This window comes from Leptinotarsa decemlineata, unplaced genomic scaffold (assembly GCF_025532065.1).
Source record: "Leptinotarsa decemlineata unplaced genomic scaffold, Ldec_3_MD MMD2_tig00004028, whole genome shotgun sequence".
NCBI lineage: Eukaryota > Metazoa > Arthropoda > Insecta > Coleoptera > Chrysomelidae > Leptinotarsa > Leptinotarsa decemlineata.
Window position 1 is genome coordinate 41368 of NW_027412601.1, and position 23929 is coordinate 65296.

Here is a 23929-nt window from a genome sequence, read left to right on the forward strand (position 1 = left end):
ATAATTCGTGAAGAAGTGACAGTGGCCAAGTATCTACTCTGGCATCTTCAATAATGTAAGGCACGCTTTCGAAAGTATGGAACTGTATGGAACTAGATGGAGGTCATTTTGAACACTTTATCTGTTGATTGTGTTGCCATTGATATTACTTTTGTTGCCGCAAGAACTGCGTAATCCAGAAGAAATTAATAACTTTTTTCTTAATGTTACTGGAAATTCTACAATTAACACTGATACCTTTTTATTTTATAGTAATAACAGATTCAATATCAATGCAGGTTTCTCGTTTATGGAAATATCCAATGAGGATATTTTGGAGCTATCAATAAAATAAAATCAAATGCTCTCGGTATCGATAATATAAATATTAAAATGATTTCATTTATTATTCCACATTGCAGTAAAACATATTTTTAATGAGTCTCTGAGGCAAGGCATTTTTCCTGATCTTTGGAAAATTGCTAATATTTTACCCACTTCCAAAATACCTATACCCACCTGTTTCAACGAGTTACGTCCAATACGTATTTTACCAGCATTCTCAAAATTTTTGAAAAAATAATAACACAACAAATCAAAGTATATTTGGATACAGCTAACATACTTCTAGAAGTGCAATCTGGATTCCGACAGAAACACGGTACCAACACTGCTCTGTTGAAGGTTATCAATGATATCACTACTTCTCGGGACAAATCGATGGTCTCATTTTTGGTTATGCTTGATCAAAGCAAAGCTTTCGATCTGGTAAACTTCAAACTATTGCTGAGTAAACTAAAATACATTAGGTTTGAATGCAGTTCTTTAGATTGGGTGAGAAGCTATCTCACAGAAAGGGCCCAACGGGTTATACTGGATAATGATCAATTATGCTCATCTCTTCAGGAAACTTTTTCTGGTGTACCACAAGGTAACATTCTAGGTCCATTAATGTTTTCTCTTTTCATTTTTGACTTTCCTGCCACGTTATCCCAGTGCGACGTACATTTATATGCTGATGATTTTCAATTATATCTGAAAAGTCAATCTATTTATCATGCTATCACCAGGATGAACTTAGATTTAGAAAATACACTTCTATTTTCCAAAAATCATGTCCTTCGAAAAAATCCAAATAAAACAGTAGACCTATGTTTGGGATCTGACTTACAAGAAAATGAAGTTGAAACAAATTTCCATCTTTTTCTTGACAATCAACCGATTGACTGGGTGAATTCAGCAAAAAATTTAGGTGTATATATCGATAACACCCTCTCGTTCAACGAGCACGTTAAACACATTTACAAAACTTGCTCTTTTAAACTGAAATCCTTATACAAGTTCAAGTTCCAGCTTTTTCAAGAAACAAAACTGAAATTAGTTCAATCATTGATTTATCCCCATATTGAGTATTGCTGCTTAGTGTATTACACTTCTTGCCAGACTATAATAAACACAAACTTCAACGCATACAAAATGCTTGTATGAGATTTGTGTGCTGCATAAACTACCGTGATCATGTAACTCCATATTTATTGAAATTAGATCAGCTGAATATTGAGTTTAGAATTCGTTATCTCATATCTGTATTCTTATATAAACTATTGGAAAGCAAAACTCGTAATTACTTGTTCAGATTAATTAGTAAGCGATCTGATCAATTTAACATTTACCATTCCATATCATGTTACCACCAAATTTGAGGGATGTTTTTCTTACTTTGGACTGAAGTATCTAAATAATTTATTACCGTATATTCATTTGTCTATATATCAATTCGAAAAAACTTTGAAAATACATTTCTTAGATGTTCAAAAATGATTGTAATCTTTTATATTATTATCTCCATAATAGTTTTTTTTTATATTATTTTTGTGTCTATTGTAACTGTTACTTATAATCTTACTGTATGCTTTTTTTTTCTTAATTATGGGACGGGTGGAAGATAGCATCCGGCTAACCCTTTTCCCTTTGTGTATAAAACTTGTTTTTGCACAATGAACGTTATTATTATTCCCTCAATGAAATAAGCGACAGCAAATTTTGTTTTTTTTTCTTAAATAAAACGTTCAATATTTAATGTCTCAATAACGAATGAATCAATTTCAAACTTTTCAAATGATGTATCGCTCAACCCCCATGGCATTAAAAAAAATAGGGGGGGGGTAGTTGCTGACCGCAGGGGGTGAAGTTTCGGTATGAGTCACCCTAGATATAAAAATTGAAGTGTTCTTTGAAATCTTCGATTATACGTCTATTTCTGACTTAGGAGGGGGTCAATTTTTCGTTTGAAGGCCCTGTATAGATAGTGAAATGAGTTGGGAAAATAGTATTGATGCAATTAGTAAAAAAGTGAACACGGGTTAGTATTTTATATTGCAAATAAAAAATATTTTCAATAATAATCAAATCATCAAAATACTCTAATCTACTCCCACAAATTATATAGCATCAACATTATTCGACTCTTTTCAGACTGAAACAGAGTCCTGTTGAACATAATTTCAAAAATATAGAACTAACAGTTCCATGTATTCATGTTTTCAAATGTATGATGCTATTTCTGCACCTTGTTGAGATGTATTAAACAGGTTCTCAGTGTCATAATTACCCCACTAGAAATGGAGACCTCATCAGAATTCCTGCACACACCTTATCATTTTACGAAAAAAGGCCCTCATATACAGGTATAAAGTTTTTCAATCATCTTCCCGCAAACCCAAGAGAGCAACGGAATAAAAACTTCTTCAAATCAAAATTAAAAATTTGTTGCAAGATAAATATCACTGTAGTACCTATTTTTCTTGTTGCAAAATGAAAATGTGTTTGCTCATATATATGAATATAAATTGTATAGATGTTTTTATGTATATGTGTAGGTACAAATTTATTAAATAGTGATATTTCAATATTGTTGATTGTAAACTAGTCTACCAACAGATGGTTTTTATTTGTGACGTATTCTACATCATGCTGAAGGAATGAATAAAGATTATCATCATTATTACTATTATTATTCCCGTAATGATTATATTCACGTACAAATGGATAGTTGCACAATGAATAGTTGTACAATGTTGTTTAGTTCAATTATGAGAAAATTAATTATAAGGGGAGGTCTTTGGAGGGATTCCAGTGCCCTGTATTGTGGCCGGTTTATATTGCATGGATTACCTGAAACAGAAAGGAAATGAAAAGGTCAATATATGGACGTTAGCGGCAGGAAAATTTACATATGACAGGCATGCAGTTAAAAAAAAAATGAGAATATATTTTTCACAACCCCCTGGAAATGAATTCATCACAATTTGAAATGTCCACGTATGTAGCTTGTTGCTTATCATATAGAAAATAAGTATGAATAGAAGCTTATGAATAGAATTTTTCAAAAATTTAGGATAAAGTGTTAGTCAAGTCGATAACATTTTCCCTCCGCCCCCAAACATACTGTAAACTGTAACTGTCCTAAACAAATTTATTTCCAACAAGATTTCACTATCATGAAATAATTCATTTACATTCATTTACAACACTTAGCAACTAACGCTTAATTTATTTCCATTATTTGAATTCCTTGTTTAACGGCTTCACTTGCTGAAATCAACTGCCCTCTTGGGACGTGAAGCCGGCCTCATATATCGGTAACGATCATTATAGAATCTATAGTCGTTTCGGTAATCAACTAGACTTTAATCGGCGGTTGTCGACTGCATTCCTTTCGCGGTGATGTCATGTGTTTGTTCGCTGGCCGACATATCGGTCAGGGACGGCTTCAGATTTGTAAGAATAACCTTAAATTGTTCTTGTTCGAGGAAAGCTACTCCGAAAAAATTCGATTTTCAATTATAGGAAATCATGGACTTTATGTTGATGATAGACACTACGTTGCACTGGCGAGTGGCCAAACAGTCCGAAACCGGTCTGCAAGTGTGTTCCAATAATTGAAACTCGATTTCGGCAGTTGTATCGCCAACAGCATACGCAGGAATAACTTCAGTGAAGAATCCTGCACTGACACCTGTCGGATATAATCCAACGCCCTTCGTGGTGTTAGCCAGGGGAGTAGTTGTTTTCTGATAGGTGTCAGTACATTAACTACAGTGTAGGTGAGTTGAGATTGGCCGGAACGAATTGTTCTTGTAGATAATTTGATCTATGGGGTCGACAGAGAACTCAGTCATCTAATGTTAAAGATAAATGAAGCTTCTAAAGACAGTTAGTTGCAAAGCCAAGGGTGGACCACCGACAAGATTCGTCTTCTATCTTTCACTGCAGCTTTCACTGTACGGCAGTAGTATGGCAGATTGAAACAACGCTTTCTGCTGTGAATCCTAAACGCGTTGTGTTTGGACTCTGGTTGTCAACAATAACAAGTTCGATGGATTGAAAGGCTTATGAAACAGATAATAATAAAAAAAACGATTTATTTCCAACATGAGTACCCATTTACAGAAAATGCTATTATTACAGAGTATATATGGAATAAATATTAAAAATAATGGAATATAGAAATGTATAAAAGTAAATGCTAAAACAAAGTATATATGAAATATTCGTATACGTAGAATTTCAAAAGAAGAATGAAAAATCGAGTATACAGGGTGTAACTAAATAAGTTCAAAACATTCAAGGAGGTGATTCCTCATCGAAAAAAGGTCTTTCGTATAAAGAAACTTCATTGGAGCATCCCTTGATAAGATACAGCCCCTTAAAGGGGGTACATAAAATTTGTATAACAATTTTTCACAAGCACTAAAAAGTTACAAAATTGAAATTAACCTGACGTTTTGTACTACCAAAAAGACACTTAGCCAGAAATTCATTTGGTTCACCCCATGGTTGTAAGGGGTGGAAAACGCAACCCCTAAAACTTATTCCCAATGTAACTTTTTTCCTTATTATTTGTTTACGATTTCGCAGCAAAAAATTATTTTAGGAACAACTACTAGTAGGTCGCTTTTCACAGACGAATGTAGCTTTTCTCGGGACAAGATTATTAATTTTCATGATTACCACATATGGGCTGATGAAAATCTCACGCTATTGTCGAAAGTAACCATCAAGAACAATTTGCTCTCAACGATTTATTGGGGATAATTTAATTGGGCCTCATTTTCTAACTCCTCGATCAAATGATGAGGCATACGTTCAATTTTTAAGAGAAGTGCATCCAGTACTGCTGGAGGAAGTTCCTTTGGGCGTCAGAAGGGATATGTTTTTTATGCATGATGGGGCTCCCGCTCATTTTAGTCAAGTAGCACGTCAGCATTTAACTGAAACATATGCAAATCAGTGGATAGGTCGAGGAGGACCACAAAACTGGCCCGCTCGATCCCCGGATCTCAATACTCTCAATTTCTCTATTTGGGGCCATTTACAGCATTTGGTTTATCGAACTCCTGTTCGCGATGTAAAGGACCTAAGAAACCGCATCATCGATGCGTGCAGGGTAATCAGAGAGACTCCAGGAATATTTGAGCGAATACGTGGCTCAATTCGCCGACGTCTAGACGCATGCGTAATGTCTGAAGGTAGACATATTGAACATTTACTATGATTTCTACATGTTGTGTGTTTTGTTATTAATAAATTAGTTTGGTTCATTACCCTTTAATCGTTTAATGCAGGTACTAACTACAAAATAACAATAAATCCAGTTTGCATTTATGACGATGTGTCTCTGTAGTTGTTCGTATTTTTTTTTTGCTGCGGACTGGTTTATTTTGGGCAAAAAACCCAAGAGACATTTTTTGTTTAGAATGAAACAGGCTATCGGAAATGAATTTTTAAATGGAAAACAGATAATAAGACAAAAAGTTATATTGGAAATAAATTTGAGGGGTTGCGTTTTCCACCCCTAACAACCATGGGGTGATCCAAATACATTACTGGCTAAGTGTCTTTTTGGTAGTATAAAACGTCAGGTTAATTTCAATATTGTAATTTTATCTCATGTACGCGGTTGATTGTAGTATTGTTGATTGAATAATCGTACTTTAAAGTTCGCTTTTTTGTTATAAATGATATTATTTTACATTTGGCTACGTTCAGCTGTAGACGATTATTATTATACCAAAGTTTGATTACATCTAATTCATGTTGTACACATTGGCAGTCAGTAATGTCGTCGATTTTCTAATATAGTTTCTGGTCGTCTGCAAATAGTAGGCTAGGAATATTCAAAGAGGTTGCCAAGTCAATAATAAAAATTGAAAATAAAAGAGGTCCAACATTAGAACCTTGTGGTACCCCAGATGTAACTACATACTGAGCCGATTTGAAAGATTCGTATTCGACGAATTGTTTTCTGTTAACTAAATATGATTCAATTAGAGTAAGCAGTCGGTTAGAGAGTCCCAGTTTTGTCAATTTGCTGAGAAGAACATAATGGTCTATTTCATCGAGGGCTTTTTGAAAGTTTGGTTTGATTCATCGCTTTCAACAGGTTTCAAAAGCTCGAACCACACTTACCATTTCTTGATTAACAGACACTTGGTAGCTGGGACGAAAATTTGGATTCTCAAAACTCATAGTCTGTGCATTCGTATTTGAGTGAATGTAAGGTGGTGGTCTCTGAACATATCTCGTGTCATGGGGGGGTGCAACGACTTGAGGGCTGTTTATCCCATTTCCTCCTGAAAAGTTATTTTTATTTTAGATCTTCCATTAGAAATTTGTATTTGCATTCAAAAGCAAAATGAAGTAAAGAATAGAATAGAATATATTTATTTGACTACAATATTTACAATACATGCTTGTTTGTAGCATGTCATATTAAGGAAAAAAAAGACAATACCGTAAAATAATAGTTGTTAAAATACAAACTATAGTGTAATATAATGTAATTTTTCAAAATAATATTAAAAAAAGAAACAATAGTTAAAAAAACCATAGAAAGTAACATAAAATTGGAAAATTGAACGAGACGAATTTTATTCCCTACAAAGTCTGAAATGTTCAATGTATCCCTTTGTGGAATAAAAACAATGCGTCAAAAGTAAGTTTTTTATCCTTATTTTGAATGAATGTATACCTAATGATTTCAATTTCGATGGTAATATATTGTAGAGATAATAATTTAGTGAATTTTTCTTAGATTTGGTTAGGCGGAACCTGTTTGATCTCACGTTATCTGCTTTTCTGGTAGCATAGCAATGGATGTCCAATAGCTTGGTGAACATGGAGGAGTTTTTGTGAATCTCTGTTAGAACTTGGAGAATGTACAAACACGGTAAGGGCATTACTCTGTGTTTAATAAAGAGAGGTTGGCAGTGTCCAGATAGCTGACACAGGACAAGATCCTAGCAGCTTTTTTCTGTAAACGAAAAATTGAGAGAGAATCCGATGAATCACCCCAAAGAATAGTAGCGTAACATGAAATAGAGAAAAATATGTTGTTCTGAGTGAGTGAATTTAAATTGGTTATATTTTGAAGTTGTCGTTGGACAAACAGAGCACTGCATAGTTTACATCTCAATTTGGTAATATGAGGTTTCCACGATAGATCACTATCCAGAGTTACAGTAGTAAATTTACAGAATGAGTTTCTATGGCATTAATAGACGAAAGATAAAGATACTGTTATTTTTCATAATAAAGTTTGAGTTTATTGGCTGCAAATTAGTTTTCGGATCCATTATCTAAGTCTTCTTTAATTATGTGCAGATCAGATCTCAGTTTGCCAAAAAATATGAACGTCGTATCATCTGCAAACGAATAAGTTTTCACCGGAACCATATACTTACTTAAGTCGTTAGTGTATACTATAAACAATAAGGTCCTAATATTGACCCTTGAGGAACACCATGTTCATTTCCAATACTTATCGCTTGAAGGCGGTTTTTCAAATAGGATTGTATCAGATGGAGTGGTACCCCCTAACCCCGTAGTAGTTTTATTTTTCAAGCAATATTATCATGTGATACGCAATCAAAAGCTTTGGAAAGGTCACACAAGGTGATAGCCGCTTACATCCCATCCTCCAATGTAGATACTATGTCTTTCACGACATTCACGACAGCGAGAGCAGTAGAGTGATTTGGTCAAAAACCACATTGGGTGTTGGTAAACAAATTATTCAGTAACTCCGGAAAATTCAAGCAAAGTATGAGTCTGAAAACGAGGTTCGAATATATGCTGGAGGCTACTAGAGATCGTTATATTGCTGTATACGAGGTATGTACAAAAAATACGCAATACGCTGTCTTCCAAGAGTCTCTTCAAACTGGAAAACAGAAGAAAGTCGCAGGGGATCAAATCTGGTGAATACGGTGGCTAGCGTCAAAAAAGGGATCACGACCTTCCACCCCCCAAGGGGGTTCAAAGGCTGTATTGAATTTCTTCAGTTTTGAAGTTGAAAACCTGAAGTTTTGGTTTAATAAAAAAATATTGTAGCCATTTGTTCAAAACGATCTGTCACGAAATGTAATGTGATAAACCAAATTCTACGCGAGCGAAGCTGCGGGCTACAACTGGTACTTGATGTGTTCAAGTTGAGAGATGTGGAGTACGCATATTTTCTGATTGATCTCTTCTGTTTTAGTAGACAGGGGCACAAATGTCCACGTCAGCTTCCTATCTAATGGATACACTGAAAACTTATACATCGTACATTCATGATGAACGAGGTCTCTGTTGAATCCGATTTCATCAACGTTAACGTTGACGTCAACGATAACGATAATCTATGAAAATTATTATTGTATTACCTAATGCATTGAACTGATATCTTGGTTTGATGGATTATTTAGAACATAAAAATAACTGTGATTTCCAATGTTTCATGATCAATGTGTAACAATTACTCTTACAAACTTGGTAATCTATACCGAGTGTTATATTCTTAGTATTAATCATACACCACTGTATCTAAATAAACTATTTTAATATTATAAAACAAGATACATCATCTTGGTACCACATACTACTATTCGTCCGTTGTCAACCTAGATATCTCTGTTGTTCGTCAACCTAGGTGTGTTCTCATAACATCCCTGTTTTCACAAAACTAACTTACTGCTAATGCTAATTGTAATTCAATTTCTAAGACTTCATTATTTTTCTGCCTTTTTTAGATATTTTATCTTCAATCAAAAATTTCATCTCAGAATCTGAATCACCTATAGAGGTGCTACTAGATTCGTTGATTGTGTTTTCATTGTTTTTGTCATTATAAACACTTTCACTGTCTATCTCTTCGCATTCACTTGGTTCTATTATTATTAGTAGCGTTCACTCACCAAGTATTTTATCTAGTACATTTTCTATAGTATCTGCCAGCTCTTGATTAATATTTTCGTTTACAATATTCATGTTTTCCCTCCTAATTCATTATCTAATACATTATCTATAGTACCACATACTACTACTCGTCCTTTGTCAACCTAGGTATTTCTGTTGTTCGTCAACTTTTTTTCACTATTGGGTTGCAGCAATTGATAAGTGAACTACTATTCTCAAGCTTTCGAGTAACTTCGTCACTGTTGCTACCGCTATCATCAAAGTGAATTATGATTGGTTCAATATTATGTTCAATACGGTTGTCTACGTCCCACATTTCTTGCTCTTCTTTTAAAATATGCTGCATGCATTTCTTCCAGTCTTCTGCAGAAACAGTTCGAATAGCTTCTTGTAGGTGATGTTGCACGTCCACTAATTTAAATGTTCTGTTTTCTCGTGCCACATATCCTTTTACTTGCGCCCAGATTAATTCTATTGGGTTTAATTCGCAGCGGTATGGTGGTAACCTTAAAGCTGTAATTCTACGACTTAACGCCATTTTATCCACAGCGAATTTTTTATATTTGTCTGTGTGTAATTTTGTTAGCTGAAGTAGTTCTGCCTTTAAACTATCTTTGTTATATTGGATGGTCTTATTAATTAACCATTCTTGAATGGCTGCTTTTTTCCATGATTGTTTCGGTAATGGTTCTAAATGTCGACTATGGTATGGGGCATTGTCCATGACGATGACAGACCCAGGTTCCACAAGTTGAATGACGCCTTCAAACCATTTTTCAAACACCTCCGCATTCATCTCTTTGGTAAAAATCCACTGTCGCTTCCTATATGCGTAACTATCAGATGACTACCTTTTCCAGATGGCTGTTTTAACCCAACTGACAAACCTTCAATAAAGGCTTGTCGTGCACTTGTTATATTACCATCCTGCCATACTTTTTTGACCGTATGTCCTTGGTTAACCCATGTCTCGTCCATGAAGTACAATTTTTTTTTGAGCTTCCGAAATTCATCAATATTTCTTAGATAGTTTCTTCTCCATGCTATTATTTCTTGACGTTCAATGAGAATGCTTTTCCTGTCAGCTTTTCCGTACGTAAATTTCATTTCGTGTACAAGTTTCCTAAAAGTTTCTTTACCCATTTTTGGGACCAATTCATGATCGCTAACTGCCTCCAGAACTGTTTGTAGTGTGGGCAGATCATTTCTGAAAAAGAAACTGTGAATAGTTCTGCGTATACTAGTTTTGGCTTCTTCATCAACTGTGATTTATTTTCGTCCGCTACTAGTTTTTGGCGTTTGTACGTCCCCATGAATTTCTGCTTCTCTTAGTATTTTGTAAATCGATGATTTTGGTACACCGGTATAATCAGAGCACATATCAACTAATTTATTTTTTGTAATTGTGGAACTTAATGATGTAGAAATGCCCGGTTGGTTATTCGGAGGTACACACGTAGAATTACAGCACATATGCACAAAGTCATCTTTTGGTGGCTGATGATCTCTTTCAAGACAGTGAAATACTCGCAGTACCATTTGTTTTTCTCTTACTGACCGAGACTCCGACCGTTTTACCTTTTTCGACGTGGAAGGCCCGACCATGTCTCCCATTTTTTGAGTAGTTTGAGAACGGTGTAGAAATATAATTATGTAACGCTTAAACACTTATTAGCACTATTATTTTCACCAATTGTTATCACAACACGTCGATTGTTGACTAACTTAACTGTAAAACGTACAATTCACACTGTATAATTCACAAACCAATGATACGCTCATGGCTGCAAGTACATTAGTGAGGACTGCAACGATGAGATGGAAGTTACGGTAAAGTGACAAAGACAGAAATATCGTTGCGTACAGCGTTGCCACTAGTTGTAATAAATATCTAACACTATACAGAAAATAATGAATTTTCAACTGATCAGTAATCAGGAAATGTATAAGTATTACTCATTACAAGCTCATTACTGATTTTTGTCATAAATAATACCTTTTAATCGTACTAGTATTGTGTATTATCTATAATTTGCCACAACCTACAACTCTACTGCTTACTATATTTTGATTCTGCTATAAACTGGTAACGTAAAATTTAGATATGGCAACGCGCTTTACTCTCAATCATTATTGGTTTTACTATAGTCCAGTAAATGATATATATATATATATATATATATATATATATATATATATATATATATATATATATATATATATATATATATAAGAATCAATTTATACAGAAAGGAATGACAGCTTCTCTGAACATGTCTACAGTCCTGGGAAGTAAATACTAGCATAATAAAAATTATATGCAAATTCATGGAGAATAACCATATTAAATTACAATAGCGAGGGGGGGGGGACACCCACATCCACTCCTTATCCCAAATTTATTAGTTTCAATCCTAATATCACAACCTTTGCATGCATGCAGAGGTTATCTGTTATGCAATAGGAGGAGACTGGTTTACTGTGCTGAAAGGAAGCGAAGACCATAAAAAAGAGAAGAAGAAAAATCCAATTAGAAGCGACAATTCATTCAAATCGTTTTTGAATAATTAAATCACGGAAGACGGGACAACGAAGTATACTTTTCTTATTATTGAAGAGGCTCATGGAAGGACGACATTTTGCTGAAAGGACGACGATTGGGTAGGTAAAAACCGAATCAAGGACATACCAAAAAGTGCATATCAGAACTGCTTTGCAGATAAAAAAACACGCTTGTACAAGTGTAATATATGTACAGGGGGCTACTTTGAGAGAGACGAAATAGAAATTGATGAATGAATGAATACCTACCTACTTTTTGAGAAAGATGAAAATTCTCCTCATTTTTCCAACAGATCTCTGAAAACAAGGGAATATACTACAAACAGTTTTGGCGACTCACCTGTTGCTTGATGTGTTACGACATATACAGCATTCGGCCTATTCTGCGCTGCTATCAATGCCCTTAGTTGTTTTCCTGAAAAATATAACCAATAACGATTTTTTATTAACAACTTCTCGTCACAATTATTAGAAAATTAAAAAACACTCACTTTGATTTTGTCGTTGTTTTGCACGGAGGCAAGCGACAAAAATAATAAATGGAATAACGATACTAACATATGCTATATTATAGGCATGCATATTTAGAGCGAGAGGAGAAATGAGAATCAGAAAGGAAACGGGGATTTGGTGTAAAAGGAATTGTTTACGTAGAGCTTTTTGTATCATAAAACCACCGGAATATTTGAAAATAAAATCCATTTCGATGCATATTTCAATAAGTTTGTGATAAGATAAAAGGGAGGATAAGCAATATCTGGGAGAACGTTTGAAGTTCAAGTGAGATAAATATACCTGGCATATTTGTCTTGCTTTCATTTATAAATGAGAAAAAATGTCGTGTTGAAGGAAGTCTAAATCATTTCAATACCATGAAATTGGCTTTTCCAACTTTGCGAAATTTTCATTACCAGGTAAGAGAATTTTAGCTTTCTTCTTCTCAGTTAAAATGAACTTTGTAATAATATTTTCGTTTTCAGTTTGTACTCCAAAAATTCCCAATGGAATCGAAACAGATTATACACAAAGGCGCTAAATAACGTAATACATTGAAGATACTCGAATAAAATTTCACTTACTAGTCTAGTGCTTTTTCACAAAATTTTAGTTCGCCTCCACAAAAAATTCAATTGAGGTGTCATTAGTTTCGTAATTTCACACAGAGTAATGAACGACTTGAGACAAGTTGGGCTCACAAGGCTTCACCCACGCTTCGCACGGGTGCAATGCTGACACTAAATATAATTCACCCACCGGAAATTTAAGCCCCCCCCCTCAAGCCGCCTCCCGGATTGAGTGCCCTAAAAGGACCTAAGCATCTAAAGGCTGGCTTTCGACCTACTGCGGTGGCCTACTGCGGTCGAAAGCCAGCCTTTAGATGCTTCTACTTTATAATCTATCGTTTTATTGAATCATAACTTTACTTGAATGAAATTTAATGCATGGGGCCCCCAAAAACTAACCGGGAAAGCAGTGGCGTAGCTATACCGTTCGAGGCCCTTGGCAAATTCATCGGCTGGGCCCCCTCCCCCCAATATAAAGAAGCTGAACCAACAATAATACTATTTTTTTATTTTATAATACTTATTTATACACTTTTACTTGTAAGAGTACAATAATAAATCACTATGTTTTAAGTAGGTACATACAAACTTTATAATTATGTTTAGGTACTTGATTTCCTAATAATTCACATTAAATCAAATGGATCTAATTTAAAGTACACGCAGCATTTAATTGGTACAATGATATGAAAAACAAAAAAGCAATTTGATATACGCAGTCCGAGTCATCATATTGTTGTAAGCACAGAAGGTGTTCAAAATATAAATTGTTAATTATTAAAATTCCTTCCTTCAGACTGTCTGTTCAGCAAAAGTGGTAATAACATCATCAAAGTTAAAATTTCGGGCTACAGAATTTTTGATGGATAGAATAGCCAAGATGCTTAACCTGTCTTGCCCCATAGAATTTCTTAAATAAATTTTTATCAATTTCAGTTTTGAAAATGGTAGCTCGGTACTAGCCGTAGTCATATGAATGGCAAGAAAGCTTAAATATATAGAATGATTTTTTTTTATTATCAAGTCAGCAAGTTCTCTTATAGAAGATAAAGCTTCTATTTCGTGGCTAAAAGAGGATCGAAAACTGAGAATTTCCTTGGAAAACGAGATGGATATATCTTCTTTATATAGATGGACAAATGCCAAATCCTCTTCCAATAAGTATCGTTCAAATTTTGCAAAGTAGCAGGTTGCAAGACATTGAAATTGGAAACAATTTCATTCGTTCCAAGGAAACGCGATTTCAGTTGATTAATGATTATGTCTAATACACGATAGAATACGTTCACTTCAAACAAGCTTTCAGGATCTTGAAGATCCTCATAAATTTCATCGAAATGACGTTTCACTTTTCTCTGACGAGTTTTAGTAAATTCAAGGTTATAGAACACTTCACTGCAATACTATTTGCTTCCGTTTTTGATTCTTCAAATTCATGTCGATACTTTTCAAGTTGTTCTAGACAGATTTGCAAACGTTTCGAAGCATTTGAAAGATCGATGGCTTAAGACTTAAGTGCTTTAGAAGCCGCGTCTATAGTTTGTAAGACTTTACAATGGAAACCAACAACATAATAAAATTGTAGTTTTCTATCTTATTCTTCAGTAAGATTGCTTCATCTCTCTCAGATGTTTTGGTATTTAATAAAATAGTTTTTGTAAGCGCTTTTTGAACATCAACAAACCGAATTTTCAAAGCAAATATGGCATGAAAGCGTCCTGCCCATCTAGTTGGATTCTTTTTTTAATGTTTCTGAATTTGATGATACCCCGGTCTCTCCTTTATTGTCAGATATAAAACTAGATAATATATTCCATCGTTTAATACTATGGCCCAAAAAATTATAAATTTGTTGCAGTTTCGAATAATGTGTGTATTTCTATGACCTCTTTTACTGCATCATTTAATACCAAATCCAAATTATGAGCAGTACAATGGACATAAACCGCATTTGGGTTGGGATTCTACTCTGACCGGGGACCCCTTCTGGCTGGGGGCCCGTGGCATTTTGCCGACTTGCCACCCTGCAGTTACGCCACTGCGGAGAAGGGAGTCTTTATATCGCGAGCAAGTGTTTTCCAGTGAATCTAAAAAAGAAGTGAGTTAGAAATCTGGTTGAAAAGTTTTTATTCTTACCGGAGCTACTGACAGCTACTCTCGGGATTCTGCTTGGTTGGCCTTTTGTGTTCGTCTCTCTCTCTCTCTCTCTCGGAATCTTAGGTCTTCCCTGTTTGTTGAGTACTTCGTCATCAAATTCTTCCGAACACGTTTTCTGCGTGCTCTCTCATATACGCGTCTACGTATGAACGTATGAATGTCTGGATTCTGCGTCTGTATGTCGCTGCGCAGTGGTCCCAGGCAGTACGGTCTTGATTAGCAGCAGTTTTAGGTAGAGTCCCCTACTGCTTCTGCGGATGTAGGTTTTGTCGGGCGGCTCTTGCCAGCCCTAATCTCTCTCTGTCGAAAGTGACTACAAGATTTCGCGTTGGTCCACGGAATCTCTTGAACGTTGAAGATGACGTTTCCTTCCAGGTGTACCGTCCTCCAGGTGAACAGTATTGCCCGACTTTTGTCAGGGTTATGGTGATCTTCCAAAAGTTGGCCCATTCCTCTAATCAATCTGCCTGTTGTTGCAAGTTGTTCTCAGGCTTGGGCACGTCTGCTGTGTATAAATTTACGAGCATGGAGAACCAGTATTGAAAAGGACGCGTCTTTGTCACCCGCGGCTGGAGCCCGTGTTGAAATTTTTTTATGGCACATACAATATAAAACGAAGCTACATACAAAATTTCAGCCTCCCAAAATATATCGATACGGAGAAACAGTGACAAAATGATAATTTTCATATGTAAACTCGCCCCTTCTATCTCCACGGGAGGCACCCCAGTTGGAATATTTGAAAATCGTCTCCTAATGCGTATCTAAGATCTAAGAAGTACATATATACCAAATATTAGCTTCCTAGGACTCACCAGTACGGTGAAACAAAGATGAATGAGTGACATTTGTAAGTGAACTGAAATACTGAAATAATTCCTTTCAATTACGAATTTTTCAGTCTGACCCTCTACTCGAAACCTCCATACATTCGAAAAGAGCGCCATTTTTATTACGGGGCAACCAGCCAAGTAGGTAGAAAGTGAACGTCATTGTTATTAAAGTCTGTTTGAGAGTATTCCTTATTGGATGTATGAAAACGCATTTTCAAATCGTAAATTAGTCATAAGTTGCTGTCGTTCATGTAAAACCGGTAACTATCTGGTCCGCGTTTGTTCGTGGGTATGATAATAAGTCACCTGGTTTTACTTGAAATCCATGTTGCCACATTTTCACGTCAAAAATGATGAATAAAACTTCCTATATTTTATACCACTTGTATTTGTAACTAACGTGACTGTACTTTCGTCCAATGAGGACATTACATTTTTATCTTAATCCTAAAAATTACACACGTTAGCATTTGTCGAACTTCAGCGACGTTATCTCTGTATCTGTAGAATAGGGAGGCTGAGTGTAAGCCCACAGCACAGGCCACATGTGACCCATTGTGCATCCTCCCGAGGAGTTGTCCTCCTAGGTCATCGTCCACCCTGTCCTTTCCAGGAAGGAAGACGGGTCACCGGGAGACATCTCCTTCATATCGGCAGGTGTAGGCCAAAACTCGCCGAACACACACTCTCTTATTGACGATAACTCCGGGCACTCGCATAGGACATGCCTGACAGTCTCATCTTCCTGTTCACACATCCTGCATAGAGTTGTGTCCATTAGCCCTATATTATGGAGGTGTTTCCTTACTTGACAGAAATCCTACTGCATAGATTTTTCCTGATCATCGCTAGATATTTCTTCGGCGCCAGCTACCCAGGGTCATCCAAGGTGATCCTGGCAAGACTGTATCCTTTCATTCCATACCATTTCTTTAGGGATTGAGCATAGGTATACCATTTGGCTAGTTCCGCAATTCATTCCGCAGCGACGTTATCTGCTGATAATGGTGATGAAGAGACACGATGGCTGGAAGTCTACCAATGTCGCTTAAGGATGTATAGACGATTCACTCACAAACGAAGTCAAAATTGCCAAGACCATTGAAACATCATCAGATGAAAACAATCAACGTTAAAGGGAGACTTTCGTTCGAACAAAAAAAATCACAAAATCGTTTTGAATGATCGAAAAGTGGAGTTGCGCGAGTTGGCTGACATTGTAAAGATATCGAAAGAACGTATTGGCTTTATATTACATGAGCGTTTGACTATGAGGAAGCTCAGTTCAAAGTGGGTGCCGCGAGAGCTCAGTGTTTGATAGATAGATAGATAGATAGATAGATAGATAGATAGATAGATAGATTTTATTTTACTACTTTACAATATGTTGGTTTGTAGCACGTGAAAAAAGAAATACAGTAAAAACAGGAATTTAAGAATTGAGTTACAATATGTTATTAAACTATCACAGCAGAGATGCGGCAATGCGTTTGGCTCGTCAATGCGCAATGTAATCCTCAACAGTGTAGAAACAATATTTCAGGAGAGACTTTTTTAAGTATTTTTAAAGGCATTAATACTCAATTTTTTTACATTTGATGGTAATGTGTTTAAAATCTCATAGTTCAGTGAGTTCGACTGTGAAATATTTAGTCGAAAGCGACTGCTTCGGATAAGATGAGCATTGCGAGTGTTGTAGCTGTGTACATCCGAATTTCTCGGCAACACCGACTGACTTCTATGAATTTCAATTAAAGTGTGAAATAAAAACAAACATGGTAAAGGCATAATTTTCAATTTTTTAAAAAACTCTTGACAGTGATCTCTGAAACCAATTCCGGCAAGTACCCTTATTGCCTTCTTCTGCATTTTAAAAATTGTTATCACATGGGTGGAATTACCTCAAAGAGTAATGCCATAGCTAATGTGCGAGTGAAACAGTAAAAAATACGTGGTTTTGAAAGTTTTAAAATTAGTTATTGTTTTCAATTGTCGTAAAATGAATAAGGAACTAAATAGTTTTTTAATTAATTGATCAATATGTGTCTGCCACTTTAGTCTGTGGTCCAGCACTAATCCAAGCAGTTTTACGCTTTTTGTTTCTTGTTTAACAGTTGAATGATTATTTGCAGATATTTGCATTATTTGTGATTTATTACTATTCAATTTCAATTTGTTTGCTGCAAACCATTCTTTTGCCTTATTAGTAGCACAAGTCAGTGAAGCATCCAAGTTTGCGTAGTCTTTCTCAGAAATAATAAATGTTGAGTCGCCTGCAAAGAGAACTGACCTATAAGGTGACATAAAGCAGCTGAGGTCATTAATATAAATGGTAAAAAGCAGGGGCCCCAAAACCGAACCTTGGGGTACCTCATGACTAACAATCTGAAAGTCTGATGTTTTACCGTTCACTGAAACGCATTGTTTTCTATTGGAGAGATAAGAACACACCTAAATCAATCAAAACAATGGCAAAACTACATGAATTGAACTTTGAATTACTCTCACATCCACCGTATTCGCCAGATTTGGCTTCCAGAGACTACTGGTTGTTCGCAGACCTCAAAAAAATGTTCGTCGGTAAGAAATTTCGCTTCAATGAAGAGGTTATTACTGAAACTGAGGCTTGTTTTGAAGCAAATGGTAAATTGTTCTTCAAAAGTTGTGTTGAAATGTCATAGCGGCGCTAGCATGATTGTGTGGCTCTTGATGGGGATAAAGTTGATGAATAATAAAGCTAATAAAGCTGAGTTTTCTTTCTTAGGCCGGGGACTTTTCTGCCCATTTGTTATAGTGAATAAATGCTTCATTGATTTGTTATTCCACACGGTTGCCGAAAAAATGGTGTACGCAACACGTCTTAAAACAGTTTTTTTTTGGACTCGCAGACTTCCAGGACTCGTCCTAGAATTTTGTCTAGTTGTCCAAAAAAAACAGTATTTTCCAGACTTGTTTCTTAAATCACTATTGTCGTCGAATTCATCAATATTGACTAAACCAGTTCTGTAATAAATTACAGAAGTATTAGCCAGGAAAGGTTTTTTTCACACTGGAATTGGACCATTGATTTGGAGAAGATAATCACTTAGAATTTCATCATTATTTACCAGTATTAGCGCCTCATGTTCAATCTAATCGAAACTTTGACAGCATAACCTTTTGTGGCGAATGACACAAAATTCTCAACTCACTGGCAACGTCCTCACATCCATGGGAGCTGAATCAATTTTTGCGTGGGTCTGTCCCGAACCTTACATGGAAATATGGAAAACGCCGGTTCACCGGTCAGTCTTGCACCGACTCTCTTACCGGGTTTGTTTGTATTCGTCGCACCTTCTCTGTATGTTTTCAGATGTTTATTCGATGAAATCGGTGAACTGTGTAGTGTTTTTGTAGAGCAGTGAAGGAAAGGTGACTATCAATTCTGGTTCGCTTTAGTTGTAGTTTAGTGGAGGAGTATCAGTAGTTGAGAGTCTCAAACAATAATAATGATAATAACAAAGGTTTTTTGGCAAGTAACAGGCCAGCCAAACATTGGCAATATACTCACGAGTGCCAGAAACTCCAGAGAAGTTTGTGGGCACTGTATGTTAGGGAACATATCAAATGCATATAAAATGTAACATTAAGGTATGGTTCAAGTAAACGATATAGTGCAACCTACCTTCCAACAGCTCGTCTTTAATAATATAGTTAGGGAGCTAACTAATTTCGTTGTTCAATAATCATTTCTGATCATATAAAAATCACAATAACTAGATAATATATGTTATATATATATATATATATATATATATATATATATATAATAATTATTGACTGGATTAACTATAAATCGGTTCAATTCGTGAGGTTGCAGTCAATAGCTGGGCTGTTACAAAGAAAACTCTTTGTTATATGTCAAGCTTTCGGTATATTTCATACCTTCGTCAGAACAACTACAATAATTAGATTATATATCTTGTAGAAAATATATAAATATGGAGAACTTACTAACGTGAGAATAAAATATAAAAAGGTTCAAAAACAGATAGAAAAACATTAAATAATGACAGTTGGTAAACATTTTTGGCTGACAATGTCAAGTGGAAAAATTCTGAATGATACTAGATCTTTTATTTTCTTTATCATATTTCAGTAGGTACGTGTAAATTTTGCTGAGACTGTCAATATCAGTTCGTTTATTCATTGAATGTTCTTCGTTTTTAATATGTATCATTTCCAAAAATATTCTTTTAGTTGCATTGATTTCTCTATCTAAAATATTTGGATTTTCAAAATTCATTTTATGATCCTATGATCATATGAGATCCTATGATCTCAATGCTCCAACAGTTTTTCTTTGTTATATACAATCTTTATATCTTTCTATTATCTTCTTTCTCTACTTTCCAGAATGTGAAATCCATTGATGAAGTTGAGAACACCAAGGAAAACCTACCAAACCAAGCCTTTTCTGATTTTGCCACTCCTCGACTCAGACCTGGTCGATAGAATCCCGAAAGAAATGCCAACCAAAAACCCCGGCCTCAACCTATTCATCAAAACATGGCCGCCGAAAAGCAAACACAAGGACAACGACTGCGAAGAAAACAAACGGCCTCTTACAGCTACCCTGGAAAAACCGACAATCCTCGACATCAGACTCATGGGAAAAATAGACATGAGCAAAATAAGGAAGGAATTTCTGAACATATCGAACCTGTGTCGAATGCCCATCATACTGAAGGGCCCTAAAGTAACGAAACCTCACCGTCCGCTCAGTCTGCCGCCCGCCAAGAAAACGAAGAAGAAGCAATCTGATCCGGACGACAGCTGGGAAGACGAGGAAAGTTCGAGGAGTTCCAAACTCCCGAAAAAGCGGATCGCTAGATTGAAACCGGGGAGGTGAAAAAAGTTGCTAAATGCTGTGATACTAACAATAACAAAACATCGAAGGTACCTCGTAGAACGGCTGTGAAAGTTTTGGGGGTTGCAAACGACGCTCAATCGACCAAACTTCCCGAACCCTGCAAGTCCTGCCGCAGGTCGGATTTGCCTGAGCGGTTTCACAGTCATCCTGCTAACCCTCCGAAGACTGTGGCGAAGATGGGGGATGCGTCGAAAAGTCAAGGTAATTTGAAAACTTGATGTAACGTTGGGCAATTTTCCTTCATAAAAATGTCATTGAATACTTTTATTTTGGCAGCTTTGATGTAGTCAAAAACATTTTTCTTATTTTAGTGTCAGAGTTAGATATTGATGGGAGGTAGCTATTATCGATCAAAAAAGTCATTATTCGATTGATATCTGATTGAAAATTAACAAAGAAAAATAAAGGTTATGTATTAAATACAATTTATGCAGCAGTGACGGTTCGTGCATTAGAGAACAGGGGAGGCTAAAGTCATAAAGACTATATACACACAAAAAAGCCCGCCGGAGGCGCGAAAATTTTTTGGGGTACCGCATCTATTTAAAGCAAAATACGTAATATTTGCATAAATGCACACAGTTATACGTATAAAACTGACCATTAAAAAAACAAAAACAAAGAAAAAGGATAACGATGAGATTGGAAACTTTGGTGTAAAAGTTGAATAACTTTTTTCGAGATCAATTGCCCTAACACCAAATTGATATTTTTTGCACTCGACGCGCGTTTCGCCAACAAAGTTAGCATCCTCAGGAGGAGAAAATTGATACCTAGTCTATGTATGAATCGTATATTTACAAATTATTTACAGTTATTACAATTTTGTGTGTGTTTGTGTAGGGCCCTGCTATAGGCTTATGCCTCTTCAGGGTGAGTGAGTTATGTGTGTGTTTTGTGTTTTATGTTGGAGTTTGTGTTGTGTTGTTTTGGTGGTCCAGTTCTCTTAGTTGGTTTTTATGCTGATCCGTGTGGTAGTCCGGGTTCGTTGCGGTGGTCGGTGGTCCAGATGTGACTTGGTACGGGGTTTTGGGCCGGGGTTTTGTGTGTTTAGGATTTCAGTACTTTCCGGGGCGCTGCTGTCAGGTGTCCGCTATCCCAGTGGGAAATCCTCTAGGATGTCCTGGATCGGCTCCGGTGGGTCTTCCATCGCTCCCAGGAGTCTGGCTGGGGGAGAGGGGAGCTTTTTCCTAGGTTTCCTTCGGGATCCTCCACGGGGGATCCATAGCGATGTGAGCGTATCGATGGCATCGGTGTTGTGGCTGCTCATCGTCCTGGTCGCATATCGTCCTCGGAGTTCCTGAAATCTTTGGTCGATTGGTGTAGTATTTATGAGGTTATATAAGTGTAGGGAAGGGTATCGGTAGTGCAGGTTGTGTATGTTGCGTAGTATTCGTCGTTCAGTCGTAAGGATGCGGTGGGACAGTCTCGGAGGAAGCGTACAGTATATCACTGCTTTGTAGTCGAGGACTGGTCTTATATAGGTATTATAGGTATGAAGCAGAGTTCTACTGTCGCATCCCCCAAGTTTTCCTCTCAGAGCTTTTAGAAGGTTAGCTCTCTTCCGGACTTTGTCCAGTGTCTCTCTCAGGTCGATTTCCAGTTGAGGGTCCTCGTGAAGGTGACCCCCAAGTAGGAAACCGAGTCCTGGAGTATGAGGTTTTCCCCCAAAAGTCTGAGATTCAAGTTGTCCGGGTTTAGTTTGGGACGGGTAGAGGTGTTAGGGTGTCGGAAGAGGATTGTTTGGGTTTTTGTGGGGTTGATTTTGATACGCCATTTGTTGCACCACTGCTCGAAATGGTCGATCATATTTTGGGCTTGAATTTGCAAGCGGCGGGTGTTGGGGGCGGAGGAGTATAGAATGGTGTCGTCGGCGTATTGGAGGATTTTGTGGGTTATGGGAACATCATGTGCTTAGATGAGGAATAGGGAAGGGGCGAGGACTGATACCTAGTCTAGTCTGGTTAGCCCTTATATACTAAAATTTGTTACCTGAGGTTGTATACCTGAAGTCCAATATGGAATTTCTCGGTAATTAACTACCTGCAAGTTCTTAGTAAATATTCTCTTCCTAACAGAAGATTAAAAAGCGGGCTAAACGGGATGGGTCCCTTATCGCCATTCATGCTGTTTTTACATTTTGCTATTTCTAGACTCTCACATGCATCGAGTAGCCTGGTGTCATGCACATGCTTAATCAGTTTAAGATTGTTTTCACCAATTCTTAGGTCCTTGTCTAGAACATGTTGGGCGACTCTGGATTTTTCTATCCTTCCGTATTTCATGTGTGCACAATGCTCCATGAAGCGGTTTAAATCGCTCGTCGGCTCTGGCCGATGTATTTGCTGTTGCAATCTTGACAACTGATTTCGTAAATCCCCGACCTTTCTGTGTTTTCTAGTCTATCTTTTGGATTACAAAGAAGCTGTTGCAATTCATGAGAAGTTTTTATATGCAACTTTCATATTTACTTTATCGAATATCCAAGCGTCCCATCATCACAAGCTCTGGAGAGTTTGAAGGATCTTCTGAAATCGAACAACTTAGCAAATGAAGCTGTTGAAGAATACATTCAACTCACCAAGCTTTGCATGGATCGAAATTATTTTCAATATTATGGCTCATATTATGAACAGCGTGAAGGAACGGCTATGGGTAACCCATTGTCTCCATTTATAGCGAACCTATTCATGGGTAGGTTTGAGGCGAAAGCTGGAAAAGAACTCAGTTACTTCCCTGATATGGAATGGTAAATGTATCTTTTCTTATATTGATTGAATGATTATCAGATCGCATACTAATTAATCTGAACAAGTGATTAGGAGTTTTGCTTTGAATTAGAAACAAATCCCTTTAAAAATTAAAACCCAACATTTGAAACATCAATTTGAATACTTTTCGAAGTGAATTTGAAAAACTCATGAATTGAACTCAACTTTATTTTGTTCAAACTTACATTTGCTGTAATAACTCAAATTGAGGAACATTCCACATTCGGCTATTCTGCAGTACAGGTGTAACCAAACTAATATTTTAAGATATTTTCGATAATCTGGAATTGAATACTAGCTCCACAGATCTGAAAGAAAAACATGGATGAAACATAAAAAAATATGAATATTTCGGTACAGATGATAATATGAAAAAAAATAAAAGAGGTAAACGGCGAGGTTGAATCTAAA

At 36.4% G+C, this 23929-nt stretch overlaps 2 protein-coding genes and 2 long non-coding RNA genes across 5 annotated transcripts; 1 reads left to right on the forward strand and 3 right to left on the reverse strand.

Annotated features, from left to right (window-relative positions):
* Nucleotides 1-2971: 2971 nt before the first annotated feature.
* On the reverse strand, nucleotides 2972-12479 carry LOC111515567 (uncharacterized). The gene is made up of 4 exons (XM_023171789.2): nucleotides 12273-12479; nucleotides 12122-12196; nucleotides 6451-6614; nucleotides 2972-3153 (listed from the first exon to the last, which is right to left on the reverse strand). Exons 1-4 carry the CDS (start codon nucleotides 12448-12450, stop codon nucleotides 3136-3138), a joined length of 435 nt encoding a protein of 144 aa, XP_023027557.2. The 5' UTR covers nucleotides 12451-12479; the 3' UTR covers nucleotides 2972-3135.
* A 117-nt stretch (nucleotides 12480-12596) lies between these two features.
* LOC141483733 (uncharacterized) lies at nucleotides 12597-20965 on the forward strand. Of its 2 annotated transcripts, none has more exons than XM_074178534.1 (2): nucleotides 12597-12695; nucleotides 20231-20965. In XM_074178534.1, the coding sequence occupies exon 2, from the start codon at nucleotides 20247-20249 to the stop codon at nucleotides 20724-20726; it is 480 nt and encodes a 159-aa protein (XP_074034635.1). In that variant the 5' UTR covers nucleotides 12597-12695; nucleotides 20231-20246; the 3' UTR covers nucleotides 20727-20965. The 2 variants fall into 2 exon arrangements, with proteins under 2 accessions (XP_074034635.1, XP_074034634.1); XM_074178533.1 differs by lacking the exon at nucleotides 12597-12695 and adding an exon at nucleotides 19088-19246 and having other exon boundaries at nucleotides 20231-20964.
* Nucleotides 20966-21526: 561 nt separating this feature from the next.
* Nucleotides 21527-23042, reverse strand: LOC141483734 (uncharacterized). Its single transcript, XR_012466258.1, has 2 exons — nucleotides 22740-23042; nucleotides 21527-22054 (listed from the first exon to the last, which is right to left on the reverse strand). It is a non-coding gene; the product is annotated as an uncharacterized lncRNA (long non-coding RNA).
* Nucleotides 23043-23166: 124 nt separating this feature from the next.
* LOC141483728 (uncharacterized) lies at nucleotides 23167-23854 on the reverse strand. Its single transcript, XR_012466256.1, has 3 exons — nucleotides 23704-23854; nucleotides 23329-23459; nucleotides 23167-23275 (listed from the first exon to the last, which is right to left on the reverse strand). It is a non-coding gene; the product is annotated as an uncharacterized lncRNA (long non-coding RNA).
* Between the last annotated feature and the right edge of the window lie 75 nt (nucleotides 23855-23929).

Coding starts and splice junctions, on each gene's coding strand:
- LOC111515567 (XM_023171789.2), bottom strand. CDS start 12,450: ATGATACAAAAAGCTCTACGTAAACAATTCCTTTTACACCAAATCCCC. Junction 12,197..12,272: donor AAAACAACGACAAAATCAAA/GTGAGTGTTTTT, acceptor TATATTTTTCAG/GAAAACAACTAAGGGCATTG. Junction 6,615..12,121: donor CGTAACACATCAAGCAACAG/GTGAGTCGCCAA, acceptor ATAACTTTTCAG/GAGGAAATGGGATAAACAGC.
- LOC141483733 (XM_074178534.1), top strand. CDS start 20,247: ATGAAGTTGAGAACACCAAGGAAAACCTACCAAACCAAGCCTTTTCTG.